The 21,733-nt window shown below is 47.7% G+C and overlaps 1 protein-coding gene across 5 annotated transcripts in view; it reads right to left on the minus strand.

The window, feature by feature from the left end:
• The window catches only part of LOC142291940 (formin-like protein 3), a 168,861-nt gene that overhangs the window by 9,331 nt on the left and 137,797 nt on the right, over positions 1 to 21,733 (minus strand). For all 5 annotated transcript variants that reach the window (XR_012750555.1, XR_012750556.1, XM_075336912.1 and 2 more), the window contains 10 exons: positions 21,717 to 21,733; positions 13,636 to 13,737; positions 12,213 to 12,510; positions 11,237 to 11,302; positions 10,700 to 10,824; positions 9,991 to 10,193; positions 8,727 to 8,961; positions 3,408 to 3,476; positions 3,240 to 3,320; positions 3,023 to 3,152 (listed from right to left, as the gene is read on the minus strand). The exon at positions 21,717 to 21,733 is cut by the window's right edge and continues 133 nt beyond it. Coding sequence is in view for 3 of the 5 variants with exons in the window: in XM_075336912.1 (XP_075193027.1) it covers positions 3,023 to 3,152; positions 3,240 to 3,320; positions 3,408 to 3,476; positions 8,727 to 8,961; positions 9,991 to 10,193; positions 10,700 to 10,824; positions 11,237 to 11,302; positions 12,213 to 12,510; positions 13,636 to 13,737; positions 21,717 to 21,733 (1,326 nt within the window). In the remaining 2 variants the exon portion in view is untranslated. The remainder of the gene's footprint in view (positions 1 to 3,022; positions 3,153 to 3,239; positions 3,321 to 3,407; positions 3,477 to 8,726; positions 8,962 to 9,990; positions 10,194 to 10,699; positions 10,825 to 11,236; positions 11,303 to 12,212; positions 12,511 to 13,635; positions 13,738 to 21,716) is intronic.

The following is a 21,733-nucleotide window of genomic DNA, read 5'->3' on the forward strand; positions in this document are numbered from 1 at the left end:
GCTACTTTCACACATCAGTTTTCTGTATTCAGGCACAGTCCTTTTTTTTCCTGATCCAACGGATCCTGAAAAAAAAGTGAAAACCGTATCCACCGGATCCGTTTTTTAACGGATCCGTTATGCCGGATCCGTTAAAAAACGGATCCGGTGGATACGGTTTGCATCCGTTTTTGCATCCTTTTCGTCCGTTTTTTGGCTGGATCCGTTTTGTTAATTACATTGGAGCATGCTCAGTTTAGAAAAACGGATCCGGCGGCCGCATCCGTTTTTTACCGCATTACGCCGGATCCGGCGTCCATAGGCTTCTATTATAAAACACGCCGTATCGCGCCGGATCCGGCGCGATGCGTTTTTTTTGCCGGACAAAAAAACGTTGCAAGCTACGTTGCCTCCGGCCGCCGCTTTAACTAATTTTGCCGCATCTGGAAAAAAACGGATGCAACGCAAAGCCATCCGGTACAATCCGGTACCAATGCAAGTCTATGGGGAAAAAACGGATGCGGTACCGGATCCGTTTTACCCGTTTTTTTCTGGATTGAACCTGATGGCAAAAAACTGATGTGTGAAAGTAGCCTTATCTCACTGAGATCATATGTCAGGAGTGAAATGGAGGCCCAATACCCTTTGGATTGTCAGATCATCCCATCAATATTAGTGGGTTCCGTCAACACAAGTTTAAAGGGAATATGTCAGCAGATTTTTGCTACTTCATCTAAGAGCAGCATAATGTAGGCAAAGAGTTCCTGAAACTAACCATGTTTAAAGCAGTTATTCGGCTTATTTTGCTATATTTTTTTGGTATTACACTATTGGGCTACAAAGCGGCAGGTAGGTAGACAGCAACTACTTACCCACCCTGCTGTCAGCCCCTCTTCCACGGCTCAGAGCAGTCATGTGATCGCTCCTGCCGGGATTTTGCTGCTTCCTGTGACGTCACGATGACAGGGACAGGACCTCGTTGACGGGCATCACAGCCGACATCAGCAGCCACCCTGCTGCCTACCAGGTAAAGTGCGACGCAGCGCCCTGTCATCCTCCCCAGCCCCCTCCCCACATTCCGTACTCTCCTCTGCCCTGTATGTGCCGGGCCCTGGACCAACAGGGGGGCCCGCTCTCTGTTGTGACTGCGCTATTTTCCCGACGGTGTCCTCAGCTCTTTATGATATATGAGGCCAGGGTAACTGTTTTCCCCCGCCCCCATGTGCTGTCTCTGCACCATGTGAACACAGCGTGAGGCGTGCCTGGCGTTTGAATACTGCCAGGAGCAGGGCCCAGTGACGTCACGTGACACCGCAGTCAGCAGCACTGAGCTCTGCATTGCTCAGCTGTAAGGACAGCACACGGGGTGAGAGACAGCGCACAGGTGGGAGAGACAGAGCGGGGGGAGGAGGTTCTATGTGTGAGTATATGTATACATACATATATCTAGCTATATATCATTACACACATGGTGTATATATCTACTACAAACTCCCATTAGGTGCTATACACAAAGTGTGCAGAGGGTGTGCAGAGGGGGGTGCTGGACACTGAGGCTGGGCAGTGCTAGCTGTGACAGAAGTTCGGTAGTCGAACATGTCATGTTTGGTTGAGCTGCACGTAAATAAAGTGTCTGCAGAGAATAACGTGAAAATTCAAGAGGAATAAACGTTAGAAACAAAAACAAAAAGTAATGTAGGGGTGTTTTAAACGACAATACAGCATAGATTAGCTTAAAAAAAAAAAAAAAATTGTGGCCAGACAACTTCTTTAACTTAGATTGCTGGGTGCAGCCATTCTGACTTTATCTAAGGGGTGCTTCACACACAGCGAGCTCGCTGCCGAGATCGCTGCTGAGTCACGCTTTTTGTGACGCAGCAGTGACCTCATTAGCGATCTCGCTGTGTGTGACAATGAGCAGCGATCTGGCCCCTGCTGCGAGATCGCTGCTCGTTACACACAGCCCTGGTTCGTTTTCTTCAAAGCCGCTCTCCTGCTGTGACACACAGATCGCTGTGTGTGACAGCGAGAGAGCGACAAATGAAGCGAGCAGGGAGCAGGAGCCGGCGTCTGACAGCTGAGGTAAGCTGTATCCAAGATAAACATCGGGTAACCAAGGTGGTTACCCGATATTTACCTTAGTTACGAGCCTCTGCAGCTCTCACGCTGCCTGTGCTGCCGGCTCCGGCTCTCTGTACATGTAGCTGCTGTACACATCAGGTTAATTAACCCGATGTGTCCAGCAGCTAGGAGAGCAAGGAGCCAGCGCTAAGCAGTGTGCGCGGCTCCCTGCTCTCTGCACATGTAGCTGCATTACACATCGGGTTAATTAACCCGATGTGTACAGCAGCTAGGAGAGCAAGGAGCCAGCGCTCAGTGTGCGCGGCTCCCTGCTCTCTGCACACAGCGCTGGTAACTAATGTAAACATCGGGTAACCATACCCGATGTTTACCTTAGTTACCAGTCTCCGCAGCTTCCAGACGGCGGCTCCGTGCAAGCGCAGCGTCGCTTGCACGTCGCTGCTGGCTGGAGGCTGTTCACTGGTCGCTGGTGAGATCTGCCTGTTTGACAGCTCACCAGCGACCATGTAGCGATGCAGCAGCGATCCTGACCCGGTCAGATCGCTGGTCGGATCGCTGCTGCATCGCTAAGTGTGAAGGTACCCTAAGAATGGAGTTTAGTGAGCTGGGAGAATGGTCCCCTCACACCAGGCTCACTATAGAGATTGTACATTGATTTTGAGGTGTCAATCACAGCAGGGGCGTGTCCTTCAACATGGCATGAGGGGAACAGTCACAACAATAAGGGTCCTGCTGCTAAAACAAACATACCAAATAAACAAAAGATTGACATTGACAACAGAAGCATAACTAAGCTTTTTATTTTAACCCTTACAGCATGCTGGCTTCAGCTTATATAGCAAAAACCTGCTAACAGAGTCCCTTTAATGTGTAAGGGGGCCTTAAGATAAGCTATAAATGTTTTATTCTTATCTTGGGGGTGATGCCCCTCTAAACAGTTGCTATCAGACTGACTTCTTACCTGCTGCTGCCTTCTCCACAAAGTGAAGCTCATTGTAGAAAGTGGCCACTTCAGGATACTTCTCTTTGCAAATCAATGCAATGTAGTTTAATAGTGTCATTTTTCTGTCCGTTGACTTTGTGTCTTGGAGCTAGAGCGGACATGAAATGATTAGCTATCGCAATATCGTACAATAGTAAACTCCTTTCAGGGCTATTAGTGATAATGACGATCTTACCAAGTCCAAGCTCTGTAGTTTGAACCCGTAAACGGATCCTCTCTTGCTGCTGTTCATGTAATTGCCTAAAGCGAGGATAATCTGAACAAAGAAAAAACACTGAGGAGTCAGGTCAACATTTGTCACATCAAAAAGCAGTATATACCCGACTCGCAGGCTCTCACCCACCTCCAGCATTAGTTTCAGTTTCGGAGAGGATTTGACAGATGCAGACGCTGCAATCACTGCATTAAGTTGCTGCAATGTTGGAAAATATATAAGATGACAACAATCAAAATACACATCTTGTCTTGGAGTAATATATATTCCCAGAGTCAATAATAAAGGCGTGAAAGAGGTCATATAAAACTAAGATATTACACATTGATGCAGGGCTGTGGAGTCGGTAAGCCAAACCTTCGACTCCGACTCCTCAATTTCTCTTGCACCGACTCCGGCTCCTACATATATTGCTTATAGTTAGGTGAAAAATGTATTGTAGTACATTAACATGTGTATGTGAACATCAGACATTTAATAATTTTTATGATACAATAATCAAGATATTTGGATAGAACATAAAATATTTATTGGATACAACTTTAGAACACAAAAAACTAATAAATTGTAAATATGTAATACACTATGTAATATACAGTAGATTACATATATATCTTGTGTGTGTATTATATATATATATATATATTATATATATATATAACAAAGAGAATTTTGTTTACTTACCGTAAATTCCTTTTCTTATAGTTCCGACATTGGAGACCCAGACCATGGGTGTATAGCTACTGCCTCCGGAGGACACACAAAGTACTACACTCAAAACGTGTAGCTCCTCCCTCCGGGCTATATACACCCCCTGGATGACAATCTAACCAGTTCAGTGCAAAAGCTGAAGGAGGACATCCACCCATAAGTAGAGGTAGAGTAAAACTCGGAAAAACCGGAACTCTGTCTACAACAACAGCCCGTGAAAACACACGGAACAAAAACTGCCAACAGGCAACAGGGAGGGTGCTGGGTCTCCCATGTCGGAACTATAAGAAAAAGAATTTACGGTAAGTAAACAAAATTCTCTTTTTCTTCATCGTTCCTTCCATGGGAGACCCAGACCATGGGACGTTCCAAAGCAGTCCATGGGTGGGAAATAAACCAAACTGAGAAGTAGGCAAAACCTAACTTCACAAATGGGCGACAGCCGCCTGAAGGATGCGTCTGCCCAAGCTCGCATCTGCCGAAGCATGAGCATGCACTTGGTAGTGCTTCGAAAAAGTGTGCAGACTGGACCAAGTGGCAGCCTGACAAACCTGCTGAGCCGTAGCCTGGTGCCTGAAAGCCCAGGAGGCACCGATAGCTCTGGTCGAGTGCGCCTTAATCCCCGGCGGGGGAGGCACCCGAGAACACTGGTAGGCATCGGCGATAGCCGACCTAATCCAACGAGCTAGGGTCGGTTTAGAAGCAGAGAGACCCTTGCGCTGACCCGTGGTTAGCACAAAAAGTGAGGTGCACCGCCTAAAAACGGCGGTGCGTGACACATAGATTCGGAGCGCCCGCACCAAATCCAAGGTGTGCAACGCCTTCTCAAAGCGATGCACAGGGGCCGGACAAAGAGAGGGCAATGAAATGTCCTGGTTAAGGTGGAAAGAAGACCCCACCTTAGGGAGAAAGTCCGGAGTCGGACGAAGAACCACCTTGTCTTGGTGAAACACCAAAAAGGGAGATTCCGAAGAGAGCGCAGCCAAATCAGAAACTCTCCTGAGAGAAGTTATGGCTACTAGAAAAACAACTTTCTGTGAAAGTCTAAACAAGGGAACCTCCCTAAGAGGCTCAAAGGGGGGTTTCTGTAAGGCCGTGAGGACCAGATTAAGGTCCCAGGGATCCAAAGGCCGCCGGTAAGGAGGAATGATGTGAGCTGCGCCCTGCATGAAGGTGCGCACCTGAGCCAGTCGGGCGATACGCCGCTGGAATAATACCGACAGAGCAGACACCTGTCCTTTGAGGGAATTGAGGGACAGTCCTAGCTGTAGACCAGACTGTAGAAAAGACAGGATGGTCGGCAAGGAGAACGGCCAAGGAGCATGGTCGGAAGAGCGACACCAGGACAGGAAGATCCTCCAAGTCCTGTGATAAATCTTGGCCAAAGAAGACTTCCGAGCCTGAGTCATAGTGGAGATGACCTCAGAGGGAATACCTGAAGCCGTCAGGATCCAGGACTCAAGAGCCACGCCGTCAATCTGAGAGCCGCAGAATTCTGGCGGAAAAACGGACCTTGAGAGAGAAGGTCTGGGCGGTCTGGGAGATGCCACGGCACCTCTACAGACAGGCGGAGCAGGTCTGGGTACCAAGCTCGCCTGGGCCAGTCCGGGGCAATGAGTATGACCCGACGGCCCTCTATTCTGATCTTGCGCAGAACCCTGGGCAAGAGAGCTAGCGGGGGAAACACGTAAGCCAGACGGAACTGGGACCAATCCTGAACCAGCGCATCCGCTGCGAAGGCCTGAGGATCGTGGGAGCGAGCCACGTAAACCGGAACCTTGTTGTTGTGCCGGGATGCCATTAGATCCACTTCCGGAGTACCCCACTTGCGGCAGATTGACCTGAAGACTGCCGGGTGTAGGGCCCACTCGCCGCTGTCCACGGTTTGACGGCTGAGATAATCGGCCTCCCAGTTTTCTACGCCTGGGATGTGGACTGCTGATATGGTGGACTTTGAGTCCTCCGTCCACTGGAGGATTCGTTGAACCTCCAACATCGCCAGGCGGCTGCGGGTTCCGCCCTGGTGATTGATGTAGGCAACCGTTGTCGCGTTGTCCGACTGGACTCGAATGTGCCTGCCCGCCAACAGGTGGTGCAAGGCTAGGAGAGCTAGAAACACAGCTCTGATCTCCAGCACATGGCGGTCAGTGGGATCCTTAAGAGAGGTGCCATCAGCCACCGCTACGACTGTGCGGGCTGAGATTCTAGACACCGGAGGGTCTACCTTTGGGGACGGAGCCCACTCCTTCACCACATCTGGTGGAAATGGAAAACGGTCATCAGAACTACGCTTTGGAAAGCGTTTGTCAGGACAGGCCCTGGGTTTGGTGACAGTGGCCTGAAAACTGGAGTGGTTAAAAAACGTACTCCGAGCCTTCTTAGGTGAGGCAAACTGATGTATCTCCACCAGAGAGGCTGGTTCCTCTGACACTGGTGGCGTGAGGTTAAGAACGGAGTTAATGGACGCAATCAAGTTACTAACATCCGCATCATCCTCAGACAAGGCAATGGGGTACCTAGAGCTAGCGTCTAAACCCACAGTAAAAGTATCCTCCTCGCCCTGCACCTCGGCCCGTGAATCAGAGCCGTGGGACGAGGAAGGAGAAGGGTCCCTGCGTCTCCGTTTAGGAGGACGGGGTCCTAAAACATACTCTGAGGGCTCTGCAGAGCTCGGAGCAACAGAGGCAGCCTGAGAAGGAGGCTGATGCATGGTCTGCAGTGTCCGGGACAGTTGTCCCATAGAGTCGGCAAAAGACTGGGAAATAGCTCTGGAAAAAGATGCTACCCAGGCCGGGGGATCAGTCACCGGGGCTAGAGCGGCCGGAGGAACCCCTGAGGAGGCTCCAGGCTGAGGGACCACCATGTTAGAGCAGGCATCACAACGTGGGTATGTACTTGGCTCTGGCAGAATGAGCTTACAAGCCGTGCATATAGCGTACAGCTTTGCAGCCTTGCTCCTAGTGACAGACATGCTGCTGAGGTGGAGGCTCTGCAGCTAGAATACACTCCTGTAGAATGCCCTGAGAGTGTATAATAAAAAGCCCACAACCAGAGGTTGTGGCTTACCAGACCGCTCTCTGTGTGCCCTCCGGATTCCACAGCTCGGACCCCCAGTGAAGCGTCAGCCTTCCTAAAAAGCAGCAGCTGCAGCATCCAGCGCCGATCAGTGTAAGAACGCTGAGAAAATGGCGCTGGAAGGAGGAGGGGGGCGGGGAGAAGCCCAAGAGCGGGAAACCGGAGGCCCAAAGAGAGATACAGGGGAGGGAACATCTCCACAGAAAGGAGTGTCCTCCCCTCTGCTGGCCGGCCGGTGGGCGGCGCCACGCTATGCATCTGCATGAATGACATGCAGGGAAGCCGAAACTAGGCCCAAACTGAAGCCGGGGCCTAGATTTGTAGCGTGCGGCCGACGAGCAGGCACCCCCGGCGCGGTTCTCCGGAAAAACACCGAGAACCGGCCGGAATTACAGTAAAAGACAAATAACATACTCTCCCCTCAATAAAAGTACCCGGGACCCCTGAAAAACGTCTCAATACTTAGCTTTTGAGACGCAGGGCCATGTCCCTGAGGGAAGGTCAAATGCTCCGTCCAGCAGGAACCTGACAGGGCTGCGGATGGAGACCGGTCTCCTGCACAGCAGAGAGGACCGTGATGGCTCCCACTTCAAACCAGAGCCTGAAAAGGATGTTGAAGGAGCGCGGCATGTGAAGGCTCCAGCCTTGCAAAGTCAACCTTAACAGCACCGCCGACACAGTGGGGTGTGAAGGGACATGCCGGGAGTCCAGATTGGACCCGCTTTTCTTCCATATCTTTAAAAATCTTAAAAATGAAAAAAAAAATAAAAATCAGAGAATGCATGTGTGTGTGTGACCTCCTGAAACACAAAGCATTGAACTGGTTAGATTGTCATCCAGGGGGTGTATATAGCCCGGAGGGAGGAGCTACACGTTTTGAGTGTAGTACTTTGTGTGTCCTCCGGAGGCAGTAGCTATACACCCATGGTCTGGGTCTCCCATGGAAGGAACGATGAAGAAATATTGTATTACATATTTACAATTTATTAGTTTTTTGTGTTCTAAAGTTGTATCCAATAAATATTTTATGTTCTATCCAAATATCTTGATTATTGTATCATAAAAATGATTAAATGTCTGATGTTCACATTGTACTACAATAAATTTTTCACTTAAATATAAGCAATATACTAATTATTTAGTAAAATATTCAGCACATTCTGCATTGCACTACTGTCCTTAATTTATTATATATTTTAGGAGTCGGAGCATTTTATACCGACTCCGACTCCACCAAAATGAGCTCCGACTCAGACTCCACAGCCCTGCATTGATGTGCCATCCATAGTTACTATACATCTGTAATCTCAGATTTGAGCTCTGTTCACATTCGCCTTGTAGTCACCATTTATGATAAAGTATTTAGTTTGTCACATGGTGGACCCAATTTGGACCCCACTGTCGCTCATGTTTTAATACTAAAATTTGTGATGACAGAATGTCAAAGAGGTTTTGATTCAGATGGGAACCGAGAGAAAATATAGAAAGGGGAAAAATATTACAAATTAGAAGTAGACGCCAGATGAAGTACACTCAATGGTGGACGGCTGCTGTTAGAAGATAAAGCAGATGGCCGTGTACATCCCCTACAGCCATGAGCAGAACCACCAGCAGCCAACAACAACAGAAACATAATATCATGTGATGTTAATGTCTTCATACCGGTGTGAGCAGCTGAAGGTTTTCATTGAAGTTGCCCATGAACGTCATGATGGACATTCTCTGAGAGAGACGTTCCACTTTACTGAAGAGCATCATAAACCGGTCTTCATCAGAGAGGTCCTCAAGAGGCTTCCGCTCCCTCTCATACTGTCTCAGTAACTTAACTTCTGCTTCTGTGGGAAGAAATCGCACCAGACACTCCACGAAGTCCACAGGTATTGTCCGCAAGTCAAACCTGTGAAAAACAAAAAGGTTTTACATTTATATTTAATAAGGTGAAACCCACCAGTGATCCAATGGTAGAAGTGGGTTTTAGAATTTTACAAATATTGGCCACTTTTGTAGGAGCATGTTCTAAATTTATGTGAGCCTGGTATAATTTTGTGCTAGATTCATATATACAATATGTTCTAGATTTGTACGAATAAGGTCTAATTTTGTACAGGTACGTTCGAGATTTGTATGTAAAATACATAGTCTAGATTTGTACGACCATGGTCGAATTTTATAGGATGATGTTCAAGATTTGTAGGAGTATGTTCTAGATTTGTATAGTTGTGATCTAGATTTGAACACGCATGGTCTAGTTTTGTACAGGTACATTCTAGATTTGTATGTATAGTATATAGTTTAGATTTCTGAGTATGTACTAGATATGTATGTACAGTATATGGTCTAGATTTCTATGAGTATATCCTAGATTTGTACACACGTGGTCTAATTTTGTACAAGTACTTTTTAGATTTGCATGGACAGTATATGGTCTAGATTTGTAGGAGCATGGTAGATTTTATAGGATTATGTTCTAGATTTGAATGTACATTATATGTACTAGATTTATATGTCTATGCTCTAGATTGGCACTTCTAGCTGTACATCAGATCCTATTGTCTTAAATATAAAGGGATCAAAAGTACCTTGCAGCAGCTGACACACACTGAATGGAGCTGTGCTGTTTAGCTATATTCAATGTTTATATACTCAACCAACGCCAGAACTAATTATAGCTGGTCGGTGGGGGTGGCAGGTGTCGTACTCCCACCAATCTAATATTGAAGACCTACCATAAAAAGAAGTCATCCATATTATATACTCAGACAACTCCTTAAAGGGGCTTTGTTTTGCGCATGGATCAGCTCCTCTGTCACATTTAACAGCAAGAACAGTACAGCATGCCACGCTGTTTCTTGTAAGTAAAATGACAGACATGATATAAATGTGAACAGAACCTAAATGCAGGCAAATAGATAAAGCAGAAGCTTACGTTTGGATGGCTTTACAGATCTCCTCCGTTGGCCTTCCAGCTTTTCGCAGCGTGATGGCTAAGTTCTTGGCTCTATTTGCTTCTAGAAGGGTTACTTTGCTGATGGACTTCTGAGAAGATTTATTCTTGGAGCACGTCAGGTCTATGGGAGCCCCCTGTGCTTTGGTTTTGAAGAGCTCTTCAAATTTATCCATATCCAGATCCTACAACAGTGAGCAAATAGTTGACAACATTGCCGGAGACCAGGACAATATGGTAACACTGTTATTTCATTCCTCTACAAATGATCATATTATTTTGGAATATAAAACCAGAAGTGAGAATATAGATGATAATAAAGGGGGAACAAGTTGGAGGTGAGGAGGGTGAGGGGTACAGTGATGGATGGAAAAAGGGCAAGTAACAGATGAAGGGGTAAAGTGGTCATTGGGTAGTAATATCATAGTAACAGGAGATATTCATTTTATGTTGATCTGTGATAGCTTTAAAAAAAATGAATTATTATTGCAATGATCTGGTGATCTGGAAGTTACTCCCCTTAATGGCTGCTAATATTATTGGCATGAAGGCTCTTTATGTGACCCAGGTAGAAAGTAACTCTCCAGTTAATGATTTTACTTTTAACTATGGGGCCACAACCCTTTAAATGCAGAATAGCCTAAAAATGCATCTACAAGCTGTAATAACAAAACAATGCAAGATATGTCACCTGTAAAATGCGCTCATCGTCAAGATCGCTGAACACTGTCCCGCTAATCTGGTTGGGCTTTAGTGCCGTCCAATTAAACACAGGTAAGCGGAATTTCGTTTTTATTGGTTTCTTGATTCGGATCGCTGAAATAGAAATGTTATGGTAAGTTGTGGAATCCAATCAGCATGGCAAGGACTACTGAATACACGACAAGGGCTACTGGATACACGACAAGGGCTACTGGATACACGACAAGGGCTACTGGATACACGACAAGGGCTACTGGATAGACGACAAGGGCTACTGGATACACGACAAGGGCTACTGGATACACGACAAGGGCTACTGGATACACGACAAGGGCTACTGGATACACGACAAGGGCTACTGGATACACGACAAGGGCTACTGGATACACGACAAGGGCTACTGGATACACGACAAGGGCTACTGGATACACGACAAGGGCTACTGGATACACGACAAGGGCTACTGGATACACGACAAGGGCTACTGGATACACGATAAGGGCTACTGCCCAATGACAGCACTTACCAGATAATCCAGTTGTGATGATGACAGGACAAGAAGATGGAAGTGGCGGTGGGGGAGGACATTTATCTAGTGGAGTAAATGAAATATATATTTCAGATATACATGTGTATGTAAAGAACTATGGATTCACCTAGAACACTGGCCGAAATTACACATGGCTATAATTAGGAGGAGGGGGGCCGGAACATATTTAAAGCGGTTTTCTACTTTCAAAAATAGGTGTGCACAAACGATTGCAAACTTGTAAAACCCCAAAATAATATTCACCCTTTCCTTGTATTGAACAGCTCTCCGATGCTTCTCCAGATTGAGTTTTGGCTACAGCAGTAACATCATAACTACAGTGTAGATCACTGAACTCAGTGGCTTGTGACGTGAACGTCAACAGAGACGCTCAGCTCAGTGATTGTCTGCAGCGGTGATGCCCGCTTTATTTATTTTCACATAAAACACAGAGAACAAAGTAGTGTCAAAAAACAGGTGTAGGATCAAGGGCGGGAGTGTATGATCTGTATTTGATGGGTTACTCCTCTTAAGACTGGTAAATTTTGCAGGATAATCCTAATATTCACTAGCTTAGGTCCTTGTGATCAGTAAAATTTTAATGGTGGACACTGAGTTTTTACTTGGGGATTAAAGTACGTTTTTACTGTCTTTACATATTTCCTTTTCAGACAAAACAAATAGACACAGAATGTTTCCTAGTATAAGAAATAATATAATAACTATACTTCTTGATAGATGAGTTGGCACACGTGTAAATAAAGATATGTGCAGGCTCCATGGTTTTCGATGAATGGGTGTGAAGCGTATGTAATGTTTGCTGGTAAACCCCTTCTTGTTAATATAGAAAACCCCTCCATTTCCCTCAGGACGCTGTGATTTTACGATGATCTAATATTCTAATATATAGTAGCTGCTAATATCTTATATAAGCATAACATAGAAATGTAAGGAAACAATCTTGCAGCCTTACTTTGCATGAGTGGAGGTGGTGGAGGAGGAGGAGGTGGTGGAGGTGGAGGTGGTGGAGGAGCTGCGGGAGCCGGTGCAGGAGCAGGCGGTGGTGGTGGGGGTGGTGGAAAGTCTGCTATCACATACATATCTCCACCAGAACCCCCCATAGGTGCCAATACACTGGCGGCAGACCCATGTTTCTGCTGGTGCAAAGCATTGGCCTGTTCCAGCTGGCGAAGATGTTGAACGGCTTCCTCCTTTTCTTTGATGATTTTCCTTAGCGTGTTCACTTGGTGGCTAGTCTTCTCATATGTTTCCTTAAAAACACAGACACAATGGAGTTACCAGGCAAATATTCATTCAGTACTCATTCACAGTAATTCACAACTAGTAATGAAATGTCTAATGTGCAGTATTTATCCCAAGGTTATGCGCACACGTTGCTTTTTTCCTTGCAGATTTTAATCAATCAAAGCAAGAAAAAAGCATCCCCGCAAAGTCTGAGAATCCTGACTTGATGTACACACGCTGCTGCTTTTTTGTTTGCAGATTTTTGCTGAAAAAAGAAGCAACTACGTTTTTTCTGAGTTTCTATAATCCCCTGCGATGCTTTTTCACTACAGTGGAATATATTGCAGCACTTTGTCGCATACAGCATGGTGTGTGTGGCTCTCCGTAGCTCAGTAACCCGGGGTTGTCATGGTGATGAATCAGGGTAACCATGACAGCGATCGGGTCCCCGAGATCGCATTACAGGCACCCAATCGCCAGGGATAGGTAAAGCGATTCCTCTCCCTGCCGCCTGAATGCTGCAAACACATCATTCACGGGATTAAACTGCCAGGAGCGGAGCGGGCACCACTCCGGGCAGCGTGAGCCAGGTCCATGCTGCAACATCAGCCGGGGACCCAGCGGCGATCGCGGGGTGCGCCTGAACTCCCACAATCGCCATGACAAAAAAAGCACAAAAAGCAGGAAAAAAAAATGCACATTAAAAAAACAACGCGCAAACGCAATAAAAAATTTGCATTTTTTATGTTGCGTTTTTCCTGCCAAAACATGCTTTTTTTTATATGCGGAAAAGAAGCACATAAAAAAATCAATGTGGGCACATAGCCTTACTTTAATATTGGTATAAAGGATAACTGAACAACATATACAGTATATTGGCAAATGTAAACACATATCACATGCTTATACATACCTGCCACACATACATATGGGAACTACACTTTTATGTAAGTTTTAATACAAATTTCTAAACTTTGTGAGAAAATTCCTAGTATCAGAATGGTGCAATCAAGAAAAGTCTACAGAAACATGAAAGATCTGAAGAAAATACGAGCCCGTAGTAGACAGTAATGACACATAATTTACTCCATTATATAAATCACATCCAGGGGTATAGATCCCACATGCAGGAATCATCCTTGGGGTCTTACCCTCATGAGCTCCAGGTCCTTCTCCCGCTGTAACAGAGTTTTCTCCAGTTCTGCCACCCGCATCATGTTCTCATTCTCCAAATCCAGCAGCTTCTCCGTCATCTGGTACAAAATCATGGCTTCAATAATTAGATGTTCAGTGTCTACAACGTCTACTAAATGTTTTCCCACAACTCTGATCTCCTGTATCATGACTGGAAACCAAAAGGATTTCTTGCTTTTTTTTTGTGTGTAAACTTTAGATAAGACACTGAGGAAAAACCCTTAAAAATTACCAAACATTCCAAAGGGGAAGGACGAGGTGACACGAGTCTTTCACTTTCACATGTGCAGTGCTGCAATCCACAACTGCTATGTGATCCCCCTGAGGAACACTCATTGGAAACACTCCTATTTTAGGAAATCTCATCACATGATTACAGCTTTATCTTCATAGTTACATAGGTTGGAAAAAGACCTAGGTCCATCAAGTTCAACCTTCATAAGAATTGGTTTCAGAGCAAATAAACCCCAACCAAAATAATCTTTATGTCTCAGTCATGACACCCCATGATATAATCAGCAATCAAATGCAAAATGGGTTCACATTGCTACTAAATTCTGCAGCGTTTTGACTCTCTTTACTCCGAGGGGCTAATGCTGACCATAAGTCAAGATTTTTATTAATGGATCCATTGAAAATCCCTTGTCTTTGAGGGCAGCTCCCAGTGCCCGTCATTGGGAAATAATGAAATCAGGCAGGTAGGACTTCAACCTATTCAATAATGACCGCCCTGAGACCAGCAGTGTCAGATCCCATAATTTCCCCTGGATACAAGTTATATGGCTGCTTGGCTGGACCACTTGATCATGTTTATGACATCATTGAGGAGATGCCGGCTGTTGCTTAACGGAATTAATTAGTGATGAGTGAATACTAAATATTTGGATTCAAGTTATATGTAACGAATACCCAATACTATTCAAGTATTCATATAGAAATATATATCCAAGCAACTCCAGCGGGACCATGTAGAAGGCGCACGCACGCCGAAACACGTAGTCAGAGACTACTATCCTAATCCGACATACCATTTTTTGCCCCACATGTGGATCTATTTTTAATGGAATTATTTAATAAAATTTGCTTTGCAAAAATTTTTTTTTAAGAAAGAAGGGAATTTTGTTTACTTACCGTAAATTCCTTTTCTTCTAGCTCCAATTGGGAGACCCAGACAATTGGGTGTATAGCTATGCCTCCGGAGGCCACACAAAGTATTACACTAAAAGTGTAAAGCCCCTCCCCTTCTGCCTATACACCCCCCGTGCCTCACGGGCTCCTCAGTTTTGGTGCAAAAGCAAGAAGGAGGAAAAAATTATAAATTGGTTTAAAGTAAATTCAATCCGAAGGAATATCGGAGAACTGAAACCATTCAACATGAACAACATGTGTACACAAAAAACAGGGGCGGGTGCTGGGTCTCCCAATTGGAGCTAGAAGAAAAGGAATTTACGGTAAGTAAACAAAATTCCCTTCTTCTTTGTCGCTCCATTGGGAGACCCAGACAATTGGGACGTCCAAAAGCAGTCCCTGGGTGGGTAAATAATACCTCATAATAGAGCCGTAAACGGCTCCGTCCTACAGGTGGGCAACCGCCGCCTGAAGGACTCGCCTACCTAGGCTGGCATCTGCCGAAGCATAGGTATGCACCTGATAGTGTTTTGTGAAAGTGTGCAGGCTCGACCAGGTAGCTGCCTGACACACCTGCTGAGCCGTAGCCTGGTGCCGAAAGGCCCAGGACGCTCCCACGGCCCTGGTAGAATGGGCCTTCAGCCCTGAGGGAACCGGAAGCCCCGAGGAACGATAAGCTTCGAGAATTGGTTCCTTGATCCACCGAGCCAGGGTTGATTTGGAAGCTTGTGTCCCTTTACGCTGGCCAGCGACAAGGACAAAGAGTGCATCCGAGCGGCGCAGGGGCGCCGTACGAGAAATGTAGAATCTGAGTGCTCTCACCAGATCTAACAAGTGCAAATCCTTTTCACATTGGTGAACTGGATGAGGACAAAAAGATGGTAAGGAGATATCCTGATTGAGATGAAAAGGGGATACCACCTTAGGGAGAAATTCCGGAACCGGACGCAGAACCACCTTGTCCTGGTGAAACACCAGGAAAGGGGCTTTGCACGACAACGCTGCTAGCTCAGACACTCTCCGAAGTGAAGTGACTGCTACTAGGAAAACCACTTTCTGCGAAAGGCGTGAGAGAGAAATATCCCTCATTGGCTCGAACGGTGGTTTCTGAAGAACCATCAGCACCCTGTTCAGATCCCAGGGTTCTAACGGACGCTTGTAAGGAGGGACGATGTGACAAACCCCCTGCAGGAACGTGCGTACCTGTGGAAGTCTGGCTAGGCGCTTCTGAAAAAACACAGAGAGCGCAGAGACTTGTCCCTTAAGGGAGCCGAGCGACAAACCCTTTTCCAATCCGGATTGAAGGAAGGACAGAAAAGTGGGCAAGGTAAATGGCCAGGGAGAAAAACCCTGAGCAGAGCACCACGACAGGAATATTTTCCATGTCCTGTGGTAGATCTTGGCGGACGTTGGTTTCCTAGCCTGTCTCATAGTGGCAATGACCTCTTGAGATAATCCTGAAGACGCTAGGATCCAGGACTCAATGGCCACACAGTCAGGTTGAGGGCCGCAGAATTCAGATGGAAAAACGGCCCTTGAGACAGCAAGTCTGGTCGGTCTGGTAGTGCCCACGGTTGGCCGACCGTGAGATGCCACAGATCCGGGTACCACGACCTCCTCGGCCAGTCTGGAGCGACGAGGATGGCGCGGCGGCAGTCGGCCCTGATCTTGCGTAACACTCTGGGCAACAGTGCCAGAGGAGGAAACACATAAGGGAGTTGAAACTGCGACCAATCCTGAACTAAGGCGTCTGCCGCCAGAGCTCTGTGATCTTGAGACCGTGCCATGAATGTCGGGACCTTGTTGTTGTGCCGGGACGCCATTAGGTCGACGTCCGGCATGCCCCAGCGGCAACAGATCTCCTGAAACACGTCCGGGTGAAGGGACCATTCCCCTGCGTCCATGCCCTGGCGACTGAGAAAGTCTGCTTCCCAGTTTTCTACGCCCGGGATGTGAACTGCGGATATGGTGGAGGCTGTGGCTTCCACCCACAGCAGAATCCGCCGGACTTCCTGGAAGGCTTGCAGACTGCGTGTCCCGCCTTGGTGGTTGATGTATGCCACCGCTGTGGAGTTGTCCGACTGAATTCGGATCTGTTTGTCTTTCAGCCACGGCTGGAACGCCTTTAAGGCAAGATGCACTGCCCTTATCTCCAGAACATTGATCTGAAGGGAGGACTCTGTCTGGGTCCAAGTACCCTGAGCCCTGTGGTGGAGAAAGACCGCTCCCCACCCTGACAGGCTCGCGTCCGTCGTGACCACTGCCCAGGATGGGGGCAGGAAGGATTTCCCCTTCGACAGAGAAGTGGGGAGAAGCCACCACTGTAGGGAAGCTTTGGCTGCCCGAGAAAGGGAGACGTTCCTGTCGAGGGACGTCGACTTCCTGTCCCATTTGCGGAGAATGTCCCATTGAAGTGGGCGCAGATGAAACTGCGCAAAAGGAACTGCCTCCATTGCTGCCACCATCTTCCCCAGGAAGTGCATGAGGCGCCTCAGGGGGTGTGAATGACCTTGAAGGAGAGATTGCACCCCTGTCTGTAGTGAACGCTGTTTGTTCAGCGGAAGCTTCACTATCGCTGAGAGAGTATGAAACTCCATGCCAAGATATGTCAGTGATTGGGCCGGTGTCAGATTTGACTTTGGAAAATTGATGATCCACCCGAAACTCTGGAGAGTTTCCAGAGCAATGTTCAGGCTGTGTTGGCATGCCCCTTGAGAGGGTGCCTTGACAAGTAGATCGTCTAAGTAAGGGATCACCGAGTGTCCCTGAGAGTGTAGGATTGCCACCACTGTTGCCATGACCTTGGTGAAGACCCGTGGGGCTGTCGCCAGGCCAAAAGGTAGTGCCACGAACTGAAGGTGTTCGTCCCCTATGGCGAAACGCAGGAAGCGCTGATGCTCTGGTGCAATCGGTACGTGGAGATAAGCATCTTTGATGTCGATTGATGCCAGGAAATCTCCTTGGGACATTGAGGCGATGACGGAGCGGAGTGATTCCATCCGGAACCGCCTGGTTTTCACATGCTTGTTGAGCAGTTTTAGGTCCAGAACGGGACGGAAGGATCCGTCCTTTTTTGGCACCACGAACAAGTTGGAGTAAAAACCGTGACCCCGTTGCTGAAGAGGAACAGGGATCACCACTCCTTCCGCCTTCAGAGTGCACACCGCCTGCAGAAGAGCCTCGGCTCTGTCGGGGGGCGGGGATGTTCTGAAGAAACGAGTCGGAGGACGAGAGCTGAACTCTATCCTGTAACCTTGAGATAGAATGTCTCTCACCCATCGGTCTTTTACTTGTGGCAGCCAGGCGTCGCAAAAGCGGGAGAGCCTGCCACCGACCGAGGATGCGGTTTGAGGAGGCCGAAAGTCATGAGGAGGCCGCTTTGGGAGCGGTTCCTCCGGCGGTCTTTTTAGGACGTGACTTAGACCGCCATGAATCGGAGTTCCTCTGATCTTTCTGAGGCCTTTTGGACGAGGAAAATTGAGACCTGCCCGCGGTCCGAAAGGACCGAAACCTCGATTGTACCTTCCGTGGTTGAGGTCTGTTTGGTTTGGACTGGGGTAAGGATGAATCCTTTCCCTTGGATTGTTTAATGATTTCATCCAATCGCTCACCAAACAAGCGGTCGCCAGACAATGGCAAACCGGTTAAGAACTTTTTGGAAGCAGAGTCTGCCTTCCATTCACGTAGCCACATGGCCCTGCGGAGTACCACCGAATTGGCGGATGCCACCGCCGTACGGCTCGCCGAGTCCAGGATAGCATTAATGGCGTAGGACGCAAACGCCGACGCCTGAGTGGTTAAGGACACCACTTGCGGGGCAGATGTACGTGTTACTGCATTAATCTGCGCCTGACAAGCTGAGATAGCTTGGAGTGCCCATACGGCTGCGAATGCTGGAGCAAAAGACGCGCCGATAGCTTCATAGATGGATTTCAACCATAGTTCCATCTGTCTGTCAGTGGCATCTTTGAGTGAAGCCCCATCTTCCACTGCAACTATGGATCTAGCCGCCAGTCTGGAGATTGGAGGATCCACCTTAGGACACTGAGTCCAGCCCTTGACAACCTCGGGGGGGAAGGGATAACGTGTGTCCTTAAGGCGCTTGGAAAAACGCTTGTCTGGACAGTCTCGGTTTTTCTGGATTGCCTCTCTGAAGTCAGAGTGATCCAGAAACATATTTAATGTACGCTTGGGAAACCTGAAACGGAATTTCTCCTGAGAAGCAGACTCCTCAATTGGAGGAGCTGGGGGAGAAATATCCAACACCTGATTGATGGTCGCTATAAGGTCATTCACTACTGCGTCACCTTCAGGTGTATCTAGGTTGAGAGCGGCTTCAGGATCAGAATCCTGATCCGATACCTCCGCTTCATCCTCCAGAGAGTCCTCCTGCTGGGACCCTGAACAGTGTGATGAAGTGGAGGGAATTTCCCAGCGACCCCGCTTGGGCGGCCTGGGACTGCGGTCCGTGTCAGAGACCTCACCCTGGGACCTATGGGTTACCCCAGGGGCACTTTGCTGTTCCAATTGAGGGGGACCAGGGGTCAAGGATTGGACAGTGCCCGGGGCCTGAATCACCGGTCTGGACTGCAATGCTTCTAGTATTTTAGCAGACCATTTATCCATACTCTCAGACAGTTTGTCAGCAAAGGCTGCAAACTCCGTCCCTGTCACCTGGACAGTGGTAGCAGGTGGTTCCACCTGGGCCACCAGTCGCAGAGGCTCCGGCTGAGTAAGTGCCACAGGGGCCGAGCATTGCACACAATGAGGGTCAGTGGAACCTGCCGGTAGTACAGCTGTACATGAGGTACAGGTTGCAAAGTAAGCCTGTGCTTTGGCACCCTTGCTTTTTGCGGATGACATGTTGTCTCCTCTGAGAACAATCCAGGAGGGTATATTGGCAAAAATCAACAGAGCGACCGTACAGTGCAAATGTATAGCCTATAAGCCTATATATATATATACACTTCGTCACTCAGTGGGGCCAGCACTACAGGTGCTGCTTACCGACCGCTCAGAGCGGTTGTGTGATCACCAGATTCCCTGCCTGGGTCTCCCTGTGTTGTCTCTCCTCTCCAGCGTCTGAATCGCTGACAGGAATGGCTGCCGGCGTTCTGTGGGGAGGAGGGGACCGTGGGCGTGCCCAAGAAAAGTGCGGGAATCTAGTGCCCCAGTGTACTGAGTGAGGAGGGAGGAGGATACTAATGTATGCTCCAGCCCTCAGCGCTGACGATGTGTGCAGCGTCCCGCCCTTCCCCTGACTGGCAGGCCTGTGGGCGGGAATATACGACACTAGGCCGCAGAAGCCGGGGACTAAAGTTATAAGCGCGGCCGGCAATAAGCGCGGCCGCGCGGTAGTCCCCGGCGCACTAACACACCCAGCAGTGCTGCAATGTGTATGGCACAAGCGCTCCATGCGCGGTAGTCCCCGGCGCACTAACACACCCAGCAGTGCTGTAATGTGTATGGCACAAGCGCTCCATGCGCGGTCCCCACAGGGACACAGAGTACCTCATAGTAGCAGGGCCTTGTCCCTGACGATACCCAGCTCCTATCCAGCAGATTCCCAGGGGCTGCGGAGGGAGCACGGTCCCAGTGCCTGGAGACCGATCCGGATCCCACTTCACCCAGAGCCCATTAAGGGATGGGGAAGGAAAACAGCATGTGGCTCCTGCCTGTGTACCCGCAATGGGTACCTCAACCTTAACAACACCGCCGACAAAGTGGGGTGAGAAGGGAGCATGCTGGGGGCCCTGTTATGGGCCCTCTTTTCTTCCATCCGACCTAGTCAGCAGCTGCTGCTGACTAAGCTGTGGAGCTTATGCGTGGATGTCAGCCTCCTTCGCACAAAGCATAAAAACTGAGGAGCCCGTGAGGCACGGGGGGTGTATAGGCAGAAGGGGAGGGGCTTTACACTTTTAGTGTAATACTTTGTGTGGCCTCCGGAGGCATAGCTATACACCCAATTGTCTGGGTCTCCCAATGGAGCGACAAAGAAATCAACTTTGTCTTGGAATCTGTCCGCTGGAGTTCCTTGCATATATATATATATTTCTATATTGACTTTCGTGGCTGGCTCCTGCTCTATTTCCCTTGCAGACTCTGCTCCAGGATCTTACAAAGGATTCCACACATCGGGGAGTACCGGTAAGCTGGCTGTAGAATTTTTTGTACTTTATTCAAGTATTCGTCACGAATATCGAACCTAATGCAAGTCAATGGGGAACCCGAGCATTTGTCTTGAAGATTTCCCAGAAAAATGCTCGGGTTCCCCATGGATTTGCATTAGGTTTGTTATTCGTGATGAATACTGGAATAGTACTAGGAAAAACACAAATATCCAGCTCACGAGTCTCTGGATGGAAATAGCATTCACTGGATGGTGTAAGGAGGCATGTGTGTCGGCAGCAATCACTAGTGAAGGTAAGGGTGGCAGCGTCCAGTATTAACATCCAGGAAGGTAATAATCATTAAAACAATTTTTTATTCAAAATCCATTAAAAGAGTACAACATACTCCCGTGGTGACAGACATGACACGTTTAAAACATCTGTCTGAAATGCGTAATATCTGTCATCACGGGAGTTTTTTTGTACTCGTTTAATGGATTTTTAAGAAAATATTGATTTTACGATATTACCTTCCTGGATGATGATACTAGACGCCGCCAGCCTCTTTCCTTCACTAGAATAGTACTAGGTATTCTGTACAAATACCCCGAATATTTAGTATTCGATCAACACTATTTATGACCCAAGAATATAAGAACGTGATCATATCTCCTACAAACAATTTTCTTTCAACGGACCAAGTCTTTGTGACTCTTCACTGTCAGATATCTGTACTAATCTAACAGCATTAAGGTAGAGGTCCTCCATCTAACTAATGAAAGAAGTCTACATTTACTCACATGAGACAGATGTTCTT

This window comes from Anomaloglossus baeobatrachus, chromosome 2, assembly GCF_048569485.1.
Source record: "Anomaloglossus baeobatrachus isolate aAnoBae1 chromosome 2, aAnoBae1.hap1, whole genome shotgun sequence".
Lineage (NCBI taxonomy): Eukaryota > Metazoa > Chordata > Amphibia > Anura > Aromobatidae > Anomaloglossus > Anomaloglossus baeobatrachus.